At 35.9% G+C, this 14,263-nt stretch overlaps 1 protein-coding gene across 1 annotated transcript; it reads left to right on the plus strand.

Moving 5' to 3' along the window:
- Positions 1–1,330: 1,330 nt before the first annotated feature.
- LOC131159178 (protein SIEVE ELEMENT OCCLUSION B-like) lies at positions 1,331–13,198 on the plus strand. The gene is made up of 7 exons (XM_058113889.1): positions 1,331–1,570; positions 3,301–3,396; positions 4,912–5,476; positions 10,479–10,588; positions 11,316–11,446; positions 11,555–11,998; positions 12,352–13,198. The coding sequence occupies exons 5-7, from the start codon at positions 11,375–11,377 to the stop codon at positions 12,985–12,987; spliced, it is 1,152 nt and encodes a 383-aa protein (XP_057969872.1). The 5' UTR covers positions 1,331–1,570; positions 3,301–3,396; positions 4,912–5,476; positions 10,479–10,588; positions 11,316–11,374; the 3' UTR covers positions 12,988–13,198.
- The last annotated feature ends 1,065 nt before the right edge of the window (positions 13,199–14,263 follow it).

Below are 14,263 nucleotides of genomic sequence, written 5' to 3' on the forward strand. Positions count from 1 at the left end.
GACATTGTGGATGTTATTATTGGTATTAGAGTAATTTTATATTTTTAGCAGTATGAGGAAAAAAGAAATTTATATAGCAGAATATTCAGGTCGTGACATAGGTGGCTGTCCCCAGACAAAACCATCGACGGTTTGGTTTTTAACCAAACCCATTTTTACTGTTTTACCCTTACCTAGCCACGGTAACTCAAAACCGTCGATGGTTTTCTGAGCTCATCCAAAACCGTCGACGGTTTGGCCTGTACCAAACCAAATTTCCTTTTTTCTTTATTATTATTTTTTACTATTTTCCGAGTCTCTACATATATTGTCGTGTTGTTCTCTTTATTTGCTTTTAGAATTCTGGTTGTGTATGAATTGTGTCTTGTGGTGCTTTATCATTTGCTGCAAGTTTAATTATTCCACCATCCTATACTCAATTTCCACAACAACGGAGAAATTATATATGGGTCCCCCTATTTACATATTTGATATTAATGAATGCAAAACCAAATTTTTACATATCTAACATATAAATCACGAACACATGAAGGGGTAGGTTACGAGTATAATTTTTTCCATTCAACGCTAATAAATGTAGAAACATGGTTCACATTGAAGGAAAAAAAAAAAAAAAAAAGGCGAGAAATTCTTAGGTAGATTGGGTCTGCCACATCATTCATGCCGGTAACTCCAATAAATTAAAAGGTTGATATAACTGTAATACTGTCATAAGCTACAATCTAAATTACCAATATTCCTCCGCGAACGGAGTTAGACCTTTGTCTCCTTAATTTCTTATTTAGGATTTTTTTTCGGGAAGTGACCAGGGGGCGGCAGGACCAGGGGTTTTTATATTGGGAAAGATAGAAGAGACCTCATTTAGATATATATTATACTATATTAAGAAAAATTACACTAAAATGTGAAAAAAATAATAATAAGTTGGAGACATAATATGATCTTATTTTTGTTTCGGAGAAAGAAAAAAAACATCTCCCTTGGCTACAAATTCCAGTATCATCCCAAATCTATCTATAATGACAACCACATAAAATTAATAAAGGAAATTACGGCGGGTGACAATTTACACATGGGTGAACAGCACATCTTTTTATGCACAGAGTGTGATGATTTAGGTGTTTCTTATTAACCGAATCTTTAATGTGAAACAAAGAAACAAATTACAGTCTTCCACGTACATAAAGCTTACGTTTGTCTTTTCTTAAAAGAAAAAGCAAAGATTACATACGTAGCAGCTAGGTTTGCTCCTCTCTAGCTGGCGGAGAATATTGCCGTCCATGCCTCGATCTGCCGCACTACAAAAGGCTGTGCCCTCAGCTTCAGCCTCAGCCTCAGCCTCAGCCTCCGCCTCAATAATTAGTATTGCTTCATCTGCAGATCGATCAAAATGTCTTCAGATCAGGCGGCGTTGATGTACCTCAGGCGACCCAGCTCGGTCTCGGACGACGCCATTTTGCTGAGAGAAATCATGGCTACCCACGCGCCGGCCACCACCAAGGTTGATGTCAAGTCCATTCTACGTGCCGTCAAGTCCATTGTCTACAGCACTTCCTCCTTCATTTCAACTGTAGGTGATCATCACGTTTGATTAATTAGTAATGTGGTATATATCTTTTTATTTTTCAAAGGTAAAAGCTGAATTATGTTCAATTAAAACAAATATACAGAATCAAGCCAGAGGCTTGAGATACAATTAATATCCATCTCTCCATCACACCAAGAAAAACAATACAGGGCTTCTCTATTTACAGCAGCAAGAAAAAAACTTCTAACCCTTCCGTAGCATAGAACCCCAATTCCCAGAGCTCACATACAATAACAGCACACAAACCAGACCTCCTATTAAGCATTAGCAGTAGGACATCTAAGCACGAAGAGAAATTGTTCGGGGTCTTTTTTTTTTTGCGTTTAGGAACCACACATTCACACACAAGAAAATATTACACACACATGCATTTAAAACTGGTCACACCAGATTTAATGCGGTTCAGTCCAATCTGACTTACGTCCACGGAGCACACTAATCTCACTAAAAACTGGGAGAAAAATTACGAGAAGGAGGAAGCACTGCTCAACTCTCCTCTCTCTCTCTCTCTCACACACACACACACCTTCAACAACAATTCCACTCTGTACCTCACACAGATTACATACACATCTCCTATATATAGCCATTGATGGGGGTTGGAATTCAAGGGTAGTTGGATTAATTTCAATTAACCTAGGCTGAGTTGGTGGAGGTGGCTGCTGGTCTCCACTGTAACTCAACAGAAACAACAGTCAAGACAAGAATCCTTTAGCTAATACGTAGCGGACGAACAAGGAATCATCCCTGCACTCCAATAAACAGCAGCCTCTAGAACCATTCTCAATGCAATCCGATATATGTCTCTCTTTCCTTTTCCTATTAACAAAGAGAACAATATTATTAATTGTAAACTGAAGTACGTGCTTAGCGCAACAAGTTTCTTCACCGTACCAACTTAAATATATGTTTGATTTTAGAGAAGTCAAATTCAAGCAATTCGAGTTGAACATACTTTCTTTTATAAAATAAAAATGGTGAGTGGCGTGAACCTATAATGATACATGTCTGTCATATATCATAATTATTTGCAAAATATTAGTTTTTTCAAATTTATGGGTATTGAGAGTATCCCGCGAATTGAACATATGGCCCCACGACGGATCTTGCACCTATGCGTGGATCAAAGGTTGCATGTCTTTCTAAAAGGAAAATGCTTAGTGTCATAGGTATGTGGGCCTGTAATGACATGGGCCATGTGGTAGGCGCATCGTTCTGGGTTACAACACAATATGGGTGGCCCGCTTTTCTGTCAATCACCCCAAGTAGTGTGCATTAGCATCACTTTTGAGAGAACGACTTGAAGGGTAGAGTTGTAAAAACAATATATAGATTTTTCAGAGATCCCCTATTAACATGGCTCTCTCCAAATCAGGTCCTGCAATCTAATGCAAAAATAGAACCCCCCCAAATAATAGGTCTTATCATTTTATATTGGGGATCCCTACCATGTTGAATTTTTGTTTTTTTTTTCTTTCTTTCGGTTATTCATGCTTTTCAATAAATAGGAGGGCCTAATGGGAGGATCACATTGGTCTTAAAGGACCTAATTTTTTTTTTTCACAGGATAGTCAAATTTTTGGGAAGGCTACTTAAATCTATATTTTTCTAAAAGTGTTTATATATAAAGAGGATGTATTTGTTTGGATCCACTTGTGTGTCTTCTTTTTACTTAGTTTTTATTGATTATGTTGTAAATTGGCTTATGTTAGGAGGAGAACATTGTGAAAGAAGAAGCCTATCGCAATGGTGGCTATGGTCGTATGACTACAGATGTATTGGATGCCATTCAAAAGGTCTCTTGCGAGGTAATCAAGTCTTTGGGCCCTCCTTCCCTGGCGGGGGCGCGCTAGAGTCGTTTTAGTTCAATTACAATATTTAGATTTAAGTGTTCGATCGAATAAAATATTAGTATCATGTTCCTATAGAATATTTGCAACATCATTTCATTTAACAGATTTAAACAAACTCTCAAAATATTAAAACTTTATTGTGTAGGCAAGACTGATCCATTAGTTATAAGGCTTGTTTGTGCATAAATAGTTTACAATCTTTGCTCGCTCAATCTATAAATAAAGTCCAATAATTGAAACATCTGGCATTACACAAGTGTCTACTATAAAAAGTAGAAACTTCAATTGTGAATTCGTTAATTGCCTTACCATAAATGCTAATTGAAAACTAATAAGAATGAATTTAACTTGTTATAGAATGACAAACTAAAGTCACGAAGAAATGATACTCATATTCAATCTTTAAGAGTCTTGTTTTATTTCACTACTTTTTCGGCAGACACATTTTATAAACTTAAGATTGGATTTTATGTTTTTGGCACAATAATATAATATAAAATTATATTAAGTTTCTTTCATTAATCCCGACGGTCATTTGTCATAGATTTTGACACTTTTACTATGTTTTTAAGCGGTGCTGCTTAAGTTTTCTTCCACTTTGTGATTGCCTTCCCTATGTCACGACACACACACACACACATGTGTGTGTGTGTGTGTGTGTGTGTGTGAGTGAGTGTCTTGATCTCAATCCTTGAATATCTTGTTAGAAAATGCTAGGATTTTACTTACTTTCTTCACTTTGCTTCATTTATGGTGCAAGGCAATAACATGAGACATGACTTCCAATAATAATCTGTCAGGTCTTAAATCTTTTGAGACTCTATTGCATCTTTATTTGTATATGGCTAATAATACGTGCACTCCAGATATTTAATTATATACCTACCTTAGTAGTTAGTATGATAATTATATTGTGAGTACTTTAACTCAAATGGCCTATATCATCATACCTTTATTCCTTTTGAAAAAGCTTATATTTTGATTCTTAACTTATATATATAATTAATACCCTCAAGATAGTTTTGCAATATGTTTTTCCTTACGATGCAGAGAATCCCCTCTTATATTAGTTTGAATGGGAATCCCTTATTAGTTAGTTGTCAGTAAGCGAGAATTTAAATAATTAATAAGGATTGCTCACAAGATTTGAACAACATCACTAGGTCGACACTTGACAACTAGCACTAATATCTTTAATTTGTGACTGAAGAACTGATAAATACCTATTACAATACAATAGCCGGTCTATATACAACAGGAAAAATTTGCATACGCGGTATCTAATATAACGTCCCCGGCTTCATTTCTGTTGGTAACAATGTTACCACAATTTTTCCCCAAACTTGCCTATAAATCCACTGCCATTTGTAGCAGTGCCGACCACTCATCTACAAATTTTATTAAAAAAAAAAATCTACTATATGAATTTTTTAAGAATTCTATTTATCCAGGCTCCTATACTACATATAGATTGTGTTGTAATGTCAGGTTGGACGCTTACAACCATGGCCATATTGCAAAGCTTCTCTTCTAACTTCGCAGTGGAAGTCAAATCATTCCTGGCCAATAACAACTGCCGCCCCCGCAGCATTGCAGCAAAGTATGGAGTTTTTTCCAATTTTTGGATCCAAGGGACCAAAAAGCTATCTTAAAACTGAACTTCCTGGCCAACTTCCTACGGGTCCAACCAACAACAATAGCATCATTGAGTCGCGTGGATCTTTTAAGGCAACTGGGCAACCATAGACTATTAGAGGACTCATTTTAAAACACCTCTTTGCTCCCTTAGTAAGAGGGGTTTAGTGTGAGGTGTACAAGTCCAATTTCATACCCATGGGTGAGGACTCCTATGACGCCTTAACTAAACTGTAACTTTGTATTATCTGATCAAACATCTTCTACATTGACGAACGGTTCTTTTTTTTTTTCCTTTCTTCTCTTTCTTTTATTTTTTTTTTGTTAGATTGTGATGACCCTTACCCCCTCCATATTTACTGTTCATCAGCGGCATTGCTTTTTGCACAAGCATTTTAAGGTTAGTTTTATAATTTTTCTCTTACTTGTTTTTGATGCAAAAAGTCATTCCTTGTGCTAGTTTGAATTTTTTAATGAATTCACATGGTGTGACTCTTTTGATGAAAAGGTCTAAATATTGGTCCTCACTGCCTAGGTAAGTTGAAGATACTATAAACCATTCTTGTAGCCTTGTCTAATAATTTAAGCTTTTAGTTAAAATATTGGTTATTTAAAGTCTGCATTTGTGTTGTTTTTTTATTTTTTTTTTTTTTCTTTTGTTATCTATTTTGAAAAGAGGGGGCGGGGGGTCCCCCGCGGCCGCGGGGGGGGCCTGAGTGGTGAATTCTTAGTTCATATAGAAACCCAATGGATTTTGGGTTATTAGAAACTAAAACTGTTAGCTAAAATAACAAATTTGGTAAAAGTTCCTTAAAATCTTTTTGTCCCCAACAATAATACTACTATAATGAGTAGAGCAAGAGGATAATGTATAGACAAAGAAAAAAAAAACATATAGAATAAAAAAGAACCATTATCAAAATCTCCAGTTTATTGGGAATAAACTAACATAAGGTTTCAACACTAGCTTATATATATGTGTGTGTGTGTGTTAAAAATATATGGCTCAAAATACTAACTTTACTTAGGGATTCCACCCCACAAACACCCCCCCCCCCACCCACACAAATAGGAAAAAAAAGCACAATTGAGCTTTTTAAGCCTCTTGCCATTTAAGCAAAATGTTCCCATCTCTTATAGATTTAGTAGACCACCTTCTAACTATATGAGCAACAACTTAGCAAATTTTACATTTTACCTTAGTGTATAAATGCCTTAAAAGCCTCTTATACCTATACCTCTACTTGAAGTCATAGATCACTTATTCAATGACTTTATTTTGTAAAAAGGTCATTCCAACCCGTTTCCACAGAAAGTAAGAACCCTCCCCATTTCATGTTTGCAACATTTTCCTTTGTACCACATCCTCCCTTAAGAAAGACCCAATAAGTCGATATCCAATCAACTAACTTATTTTCCTGATATGTAAAGAGTACACCCCACGTCTGTTCCGACCTTATACTAATGCATGTCCTCCCCTGATACAGTCCTATTCGTTACCAGATGACTCAGTGATCGACTATCATAAAATAAATGAATAGCTTATTTCCTTCTTCCAACTTTTTTTAGTAATCCTTTAACTACCTAGATTCCTTTTATAACTTCTGTTAGTTTCACATATTTGTCTTAATAGCCAATAGCGCAATAACAACATGCAATACAAGTTTCCAATTAAGTTATCTCTTGCATGAAAAACCATGTCGCATGTAGTGGAACTCTGTCTCACCAGGGCTCCTACTATCAAACATCCTTTATATTACTCCTCAATTAAAGCTTGAAATCATGCCTCTTAATATCAAAATTAATGCAATGGCTAATAGATCCATAGTATGTTATCCAGTGAAGATTTGAGAATCCCACTTAAAATTCTTCGTGCCTGGCATAGTCTCCATTTGGACCAAATGATTAACAAAATGTCCTTTCTTCTAATTTTCATCACAAGAACTAAATGATTCCAAACTACACTCACTCTCTTAATCCCTATAGTGACCTAGGTGGATGACCAAAACGGCCACTTGTATTTCAATTTTGTTTACATTTCTTTTTCTTTCTCAACAACCAAAAATTTAACAAAATTAACTCTTGATTGACCGATGCTCATTATCATAAAAACTAGATTTGTCATAAACTTACCAAATTAATTTCTTAGGACAACATTACTGACAACGTTCATCACCACCTGACATAAACCTTCCCAGTGCATCTAAACATGGCACCCTTAGCATACCTCCTTTCCATGTAGGTTAAAGGGGAGAGTAAAGTAATGATTAAATGCTGCGCGGCACCACTTACCATTATAAGCCTTTGCAGTTCAGATCGTGCCCGCGCTTGTGGCGATGGTTAAGGAAGTGGAGCCCACATACTTCAACCAACACCTCTTGAGTATATGTGGGCCCACAATGTCACATGTCCATATCTTTTAGAATTTTTGAAAAAGAAACTTTGAAATGTTTGCTAATGGAGTAGACAAAACTTTAAAATTATTCATAAATCAAAAAAGTAATCTGAACTTGATTTAAGGCGAAGGAAGTGAGTGCTAAAAAAAAATTAGTTTTTTCTTAAGGCTTCAAACTATTAGTTATTAAAATTACTATGAAATAAAAGGTTGGAAGTCCTTTTCTTGACTTGCGCTGCGTGCATTATACCTAGCCCCTTTTTAAAGAACCACTGCTAATTGACTTTGGAAAATGAAAGGTTTTTGTTTTTGGATTCGCCCGTAAGCCTCTTTAACACCTTTTACATGCAGGTCTTCTAAAATAAACATTTTTTTATCTTTTCTATGTTTATAACTTTCCATCCTAAGGAGCTTCATTGCAAGATCCTTCATGTCAAATTATGTGCACTGATTAAACGATTTTTAAGTGATTCGAAACGACAAAGAATTATAATCCCACAATCGGCTTATCCCTGAGTACTTAATGCCTTATCATATATGCAAACAAAATACTGTTTATCTTTTTATTAATAGCGACCTGCCGTCCAAAGTTATCACCACCTTTGTCTCTATTAATTTGGACCCCTTATCAAACTTCTAACTTCCTTTTCCTAAAGCTATCACATCATTCTCTTCATAAACACCCATCGAAACTTAATGCTTTCCTTCCATTAGGAAACTTCCACGAACTCCTAACCTATTCCCTATAGATTCCATTACTTATTTTTCTACAGACTATAAAATGCAATATAAAAGGAATGTAGATCGGATATCTGCCATAATACTTAAGGAAAAATAGATTATATTCTACAAAAACACCATATCCTTAAACATGTATTGGAAGTGCCCCCATATAAGGTCAAACATTGTCAGGTAACTTCTTCTACGTAATCTTTTTATCTCTTTTTACTATTTTGCTAAGAGCAATTTTAGTTGTTCCCCAACGTCTGGTAGCCTCCTCCTAATTTTCGCTCAAAATGCCAAAATTCACCCGCATATCGCAGTCCGCTCGCCCCTTTGACCCTATTTCTTAGTAGACGTCACTTCATGGATGTCTCATCAAATAGTATACATTTATAACAATCACAACTTTATTGTCCTCTAGATCCAACAACTTGAACCCTTTAATCTCCGTATCATGGCTATATTCAAATATGCATCTTTGTGATTTAGGGTCTTAGTTGATTTGGGCATACTAGAATGTCAACATATGTTAAACACATGAAGATTCTTGATGCACAATAGTCAACCTCCTGATCTGTTTGATCTTCCATGGCAACCTAGTTGTCTAAGGTGATCACTTAACATCGTATTGATTGTATCTACTAGGCAATCCTACATGTAATTTCATATTCCTAGCTTTCCAAAGAGGGGTGCTTTGCTTATCCTCTCGACCATGCCATTCTGAATCCTTTCAATTGTAAAATTTTTGACACTTAGACTTGCAAAACTTTAGAAACTCATCTGATTTGTTTTTTGGACCATTATATAAAAAATATCATTTCATTACTCCTCATTTCTATGTTTGGAGATGCATTGGATTTGAATTTTTATTGGATTTGGATAAGATGTAATATAAAACTGTATTGAAATTTGTCCAAATCCATCTAAATCCAAATCTAAGGTCCAAAATTCATGCTCCCAAATAGAGCATGTAACACTTAAAAAAAAAAAAAAAAACCAACCTTTGCTTTCCATGAGTTCTTAAATTTATAGAGCATACACTTCTAACTTTTTCCTTGATGAAGCTAACAAAGTATTGCACTTTGTTTCATATATATGGCATCCTTGCAACGCCCATACACAAGGATAGTAATAAAAGAAGCAACTTGAATCCATAGTCCAAGTGTCATTAAGGAACTCTTATAAGTTCCTTACCATCTAAATTATTTGTCACTACAATCACCAACAAAAATTGTCAATCTTTTTTTTTTCTTTTTCCTCTTCCTTCTACTTCCAAAGAGGATACTCTCACACCTATCTGCTTGCACATCTCATATTGAAGGTCCTTAACCCCTTGAGTTAGATCTTGACTTGCTTCTCTAATTCCCTCCTCTTCTTTGATCACTCCCTCACGCAATCCCTTTGCCTCTCAAACCTTGGGTGCCCTACGTCCCTGAGATTTGTGCTCCCAAATTGCACCTTTATCTAACCTAGGTTGCCAATTGAGACGTGTAGGCAACTTCTCTCTTACGGCCACAGTAGGAAAAAAGAGTATATCAATATCAATGATTTATTATCACTTTCAATTTAAGCAAGTCATTGATAGGATTAGCTAAGCCTAATTGTTGTGAACATGACTTACAAGATGATGTACATACATCACAAAATAAAAAATAAAAAATAAAAAGAAAATAGTCAATAGAAGAAATTAAACACAAAAATTTGTAAAACTTGAATATATTTCCCTGTAAACGAGCGCGTCTTACTGAACACATCTCAACATTATTTACAAAACTACTATCTAGGCATGTCCCAACATCTTGGTTTTTACCCCTATGCATTGTGTAGCACAAATCTACAAATAACATATTAATTATGTGTGCTCGTGTTTAGTTCATATGACATGCTTCACTGGATAAGATGACAAAAGACCATCAAAATAGGAACGAAAAAGGGACATAATTCTTATTCTATATGATTTTTGGTAAAGTTGAAGATCATGCACGGACGATGTTTAAATTTTTTTTAAAAAAATATTGAATGCAAAAAAGAAAAAAGAAAGAAAAAAGAATAAAGAATGGAACTAAGAAGAAATTGCTAGGTGATAGATTGAGATCTTAGTGACAGTTGCAAGAACTTAATTATAAAAGCCTATGCACATATACATATTTCTTCTTTTATTTTGTATAATGCTAGTTACAAGTGTTGCATATAACTTTGCTACAAAGTTTAGTAGAAATAATATTGTTTCTCTAACTAATAATTTGAAATTATGGCTTATTATGGGTATGACAATTGATTTCAGCTCTAGAATACAGCCTGTGCTAATTACAGAGTTTCAAAACTTGGCTGTTGACATTGAAAGGAGGCGTAAAAGCTTTGAATATCAACTCACTCTTAGTTATCAGCAAAACGGTGAGCTTTCCACTGTTTATGAGTTGTGTATTACTGCCCAACACAATTAACACAGAAGATTTGACGCCTAAAATTAATGTGTACAAATAGAGTATACAATATTGTAATTGAAATAGAAATCATATTCGGAAGATCACATAAATTGATTTACATGATTATAAAATTTTGGTTTCTTTTTTAATCCATCACATCAATCAATGCTATAATATAAAGTTAATTCCTCCATTGTTTGTCCTTATGAATTTTTTTAAAAGAAAAAATTAATACTTTATGCCAGCTATCTCCTTTTTTTTTTTTAAAGTTTTGATTGACATGTGTGTCTATCACCATTTCTTTCACATTTTCATGTAAAATAAATTTTTTTTTGTCTCCTTAACTCTACTCTCTTTTATTTTTGCGACTTGTCGATCTCATCTTTGGATTTCCAATAAGAGCATGCCATAGGTATGAATCAAAAGAATGTGCACGCATATCAAAAGAATGTGCAAGCATATTGTATTTTCTAGCTCAAGTAGTGTGCTTTTATTGAAAACTCAAAGAAAATGATTTACATATACCCAATATTATTGTCACAAGATTTGACTCACAAGCAAGCAAATACATTGAGCTGATTACGTCGACATTGAAAATAAATGAACTATAAAGTCTAATTATCAAATTTTATAGTAATTTTTGCAAACCTTCATATAGTGCAATTTTAATATTCACCTAATCAAACATATTACAGTTCATCAAATCATTACAACCATCTTCACAACAACAACCTTGAGTACAATAACCACAAACATGATAGATATACTGATTTATTCCATGGATGATCAACCACCACTCCGTGAGTACTGCTCATCTAAAGAATGGGTACGTGACCTTTCTTAACAAGATGATTTAAAATTAATCAATTGCAACTTCTGATTATATCCTTTATTTTAATTTTTTTTTGCATACAATAACAATGTAAATAAGCAGGTTAACATCGAGGTATTGAGGGGGAAGAAAGTGTTGCTGTTAATATCTAATCTAAGCATCTCTGATGAAGAACTAGAAATTCTAAAAGAGAAGTTTGAAATGGTGCATGAAAGAGAGCACGGCTTTTATGCTATAGTGTGGCTCCCCATCACAACAGTGGACCTAACTAAAGACACATCATTCAATAACAAGAGAGTAAAGATGATAGGATACACAGTGCGCCATCCTTTACTACCTGATGCTTGGGGGAGCAAAGAAGAGGCCGTTTTGATGCTTGTGGACGAGCAAGGGAAGATTGTGTGCACTAATGCCTTACATATGTTTCGAATTTGGGGATATAGGGCATTGCCCTTCACTGGAGTTAAGGAGAGAGAATTGTGGAGGGAAGAGAAGTGGGGCATTCGACTGCTATTAGATACTGTTGATTCCTCCACATTGAATGAGGTATGTGTTCCATTTTTATATATGTATGTACACATGTAGAAGTGTTTTTGGAGTTTTGATAATTTTAGGGCCACAACACACATCATAATATAATACTATTTCAACACAAGATTCACGTGTGACGATCTCGATCCAACAAGAGTAAGGTATTGCCTATTTAACTTATTGGCCTCCTAACTATTTTATTAGATAAGAGACATCTAATTACAAAATGAAAACTTAAACTACCTTATACTATCAGGATTTCTATAGTATACACCTTATATGAGACTATGACATTGTATTCCACAACTATATATAGAGTTTCCTCTTATCAATTAACTTATATTTTTTTCTTTTACCACCTTAATTAGAGGAGAAATGAAGACATGATTTGTATGTATGGAGGAGTGAACAAGGAATGGCTCCTAGCCTTCAAAACAGAAGCAAAAAAAATCTTTAGCGAAAGGGACATGATTTATGTGGGGAAGTCCAACTCCACAAACGAACAACTTCTAGACCTTTTGACCTCACACAATGTCATAAAAGCATGGAAGCAGTTCAAGACAGTCTACCACTTCTGGGCCCGTCTCGCTAGCATTGTCCAAGTCGGCCACCAGCTTGTGCATACAGGAGAAAATGATGTCATCTTGAGTAAGGCAAAGATCTTGTTGGCCCTCGATTGCCACAAGGAGGGGTGGGCCTTATTTGGCACTGTCGGAGGGGCAGAGACAATTATGGCGGCCGGTGAGTCGGCTTTGGCAGCATTGAAGAAATGCACAGAGCGGCAGACGACGGAGACTAAAGGCAAAAGTGGGTTGGTGGTGACGCTAAAAGAGTATATAGAGAGTAATAATATGGGCATTATGTGGCCGCGGGCGACGCACCATTGCTGTTGTCTGCTGACGGCGGAAGGCTTCGACTTAAAGCACTCGAAGCCACCATTGTGCGCTCAATGCAACCAGCCGATGGAACAGTACTCCATGTTCCGATGCTGCAGGCACCCTTAGTATTTGATTAAGTTATTTGGAGGCTACTTAATTTTTCAAGTATAATTTTCTATGCAAGATTGAAAATACAAAATGAGCATTGCAATTATACTTTTACTAATATTGAAATAAGCATTGCAGTTTTATTTAAGTGTAAGGCTACATTTAAATATGCTCTCCTTATATTGTAAGAAGATATGTTTCCGTCAATTCATTATTGGTTTGAGTTTAATTGCCCCTTCACTATGTCTCTTATCTTGTATCCCCTCTACCCTCTATTAGGGCCCTGTGAGCATTCAGAAGAAAGTGACACCAAGAAATTTACGTGATTCGGTCAAGAACGACCTACGTCCACGGAATACATACCAACTATTCAATAACTCTTCGAAAAATGTTACAATTCTCTCTCTCTCTCTCTCTCTCTCTCTCTCTCTCTTCCTCCCTCCTTCCTCTTAGCTCTCTCTGCACTCTCTGTGCTCTCTCTACACTGTGCTGTGCTATTCTGAGCTATTATCTTCGTATATTATCACTTTCCACAACCTCTTTATATAGGCTTGGATTTTACATTATAATTGAATGCGAATCAATACAAATTAATCACAGATTTGAAGTTTTATAATCAAGAGATAAATGGAGAATAAATTCACACGTTTTCTGACTCAGCTCAACGTGTCTCCAGCTGTGTTTCTGGCTCCATCTTCTAACAATCTCTCACTTGGAGACAGAGACACCTACTCAACCAGAGTATCATGAATAAATGATGTTCTTATAACATGTGTCTTCAAGCATGAAGACCAACTGAAGTTAAACACAACTTCAGCTTCTCTGTAGTCGCCACCTTCCTATCTGCTCGATTTCTGCAGACTAATCTGATGGCTGTCATCTTCACAACTGGTGTAAAAATGCTGATGTAGTCAATCCCTTCCTTCTATTCGAAGTCTTTGACCACCAACTGAGGCTTGTACCTTCTGGAGCCATCATGCTCCTCTTCGATTCTGTACACCCACTTGTTGTGAAGGCCTTTGGGCAACTTCCACGTTTTGTTGGAGGTGAGGGACTTCATCTCATCCTCCATCGCAAGCTCCCACTTGCTTATATCTGCCACCTGATATGCTTCATCATTACATTCGGGCTCTCCTCCATCTGTAGGAAGTAAGTAGTTAATATATCTTCTGTCTTGTATATGTGATCGAGTAGCTCTCCTAAGCTCCGGAACTGGAGTAGGAGATGGTGGTGTGACGATCTGCTCCACTGGTTCCTCCACCTGAGGATTCTCGGTATTCTGCTGATGTGTCCT

Source organism: Malania oleifera, chromosome 7, assembly GCF_029873635.1.
Source record: "Malania oleifera isolate guangnan ecotype guangnan chromosome 7, ASM2987363v1, whole genome shotgun sequence".
In the NCBI taxonomy this organism is placed as follows: Eukaryota; Viridiplantae; Streptophyta; class Magnoliopsida; order Santalales; family Ximeniaceae; genus Malania; species Malania oleifera.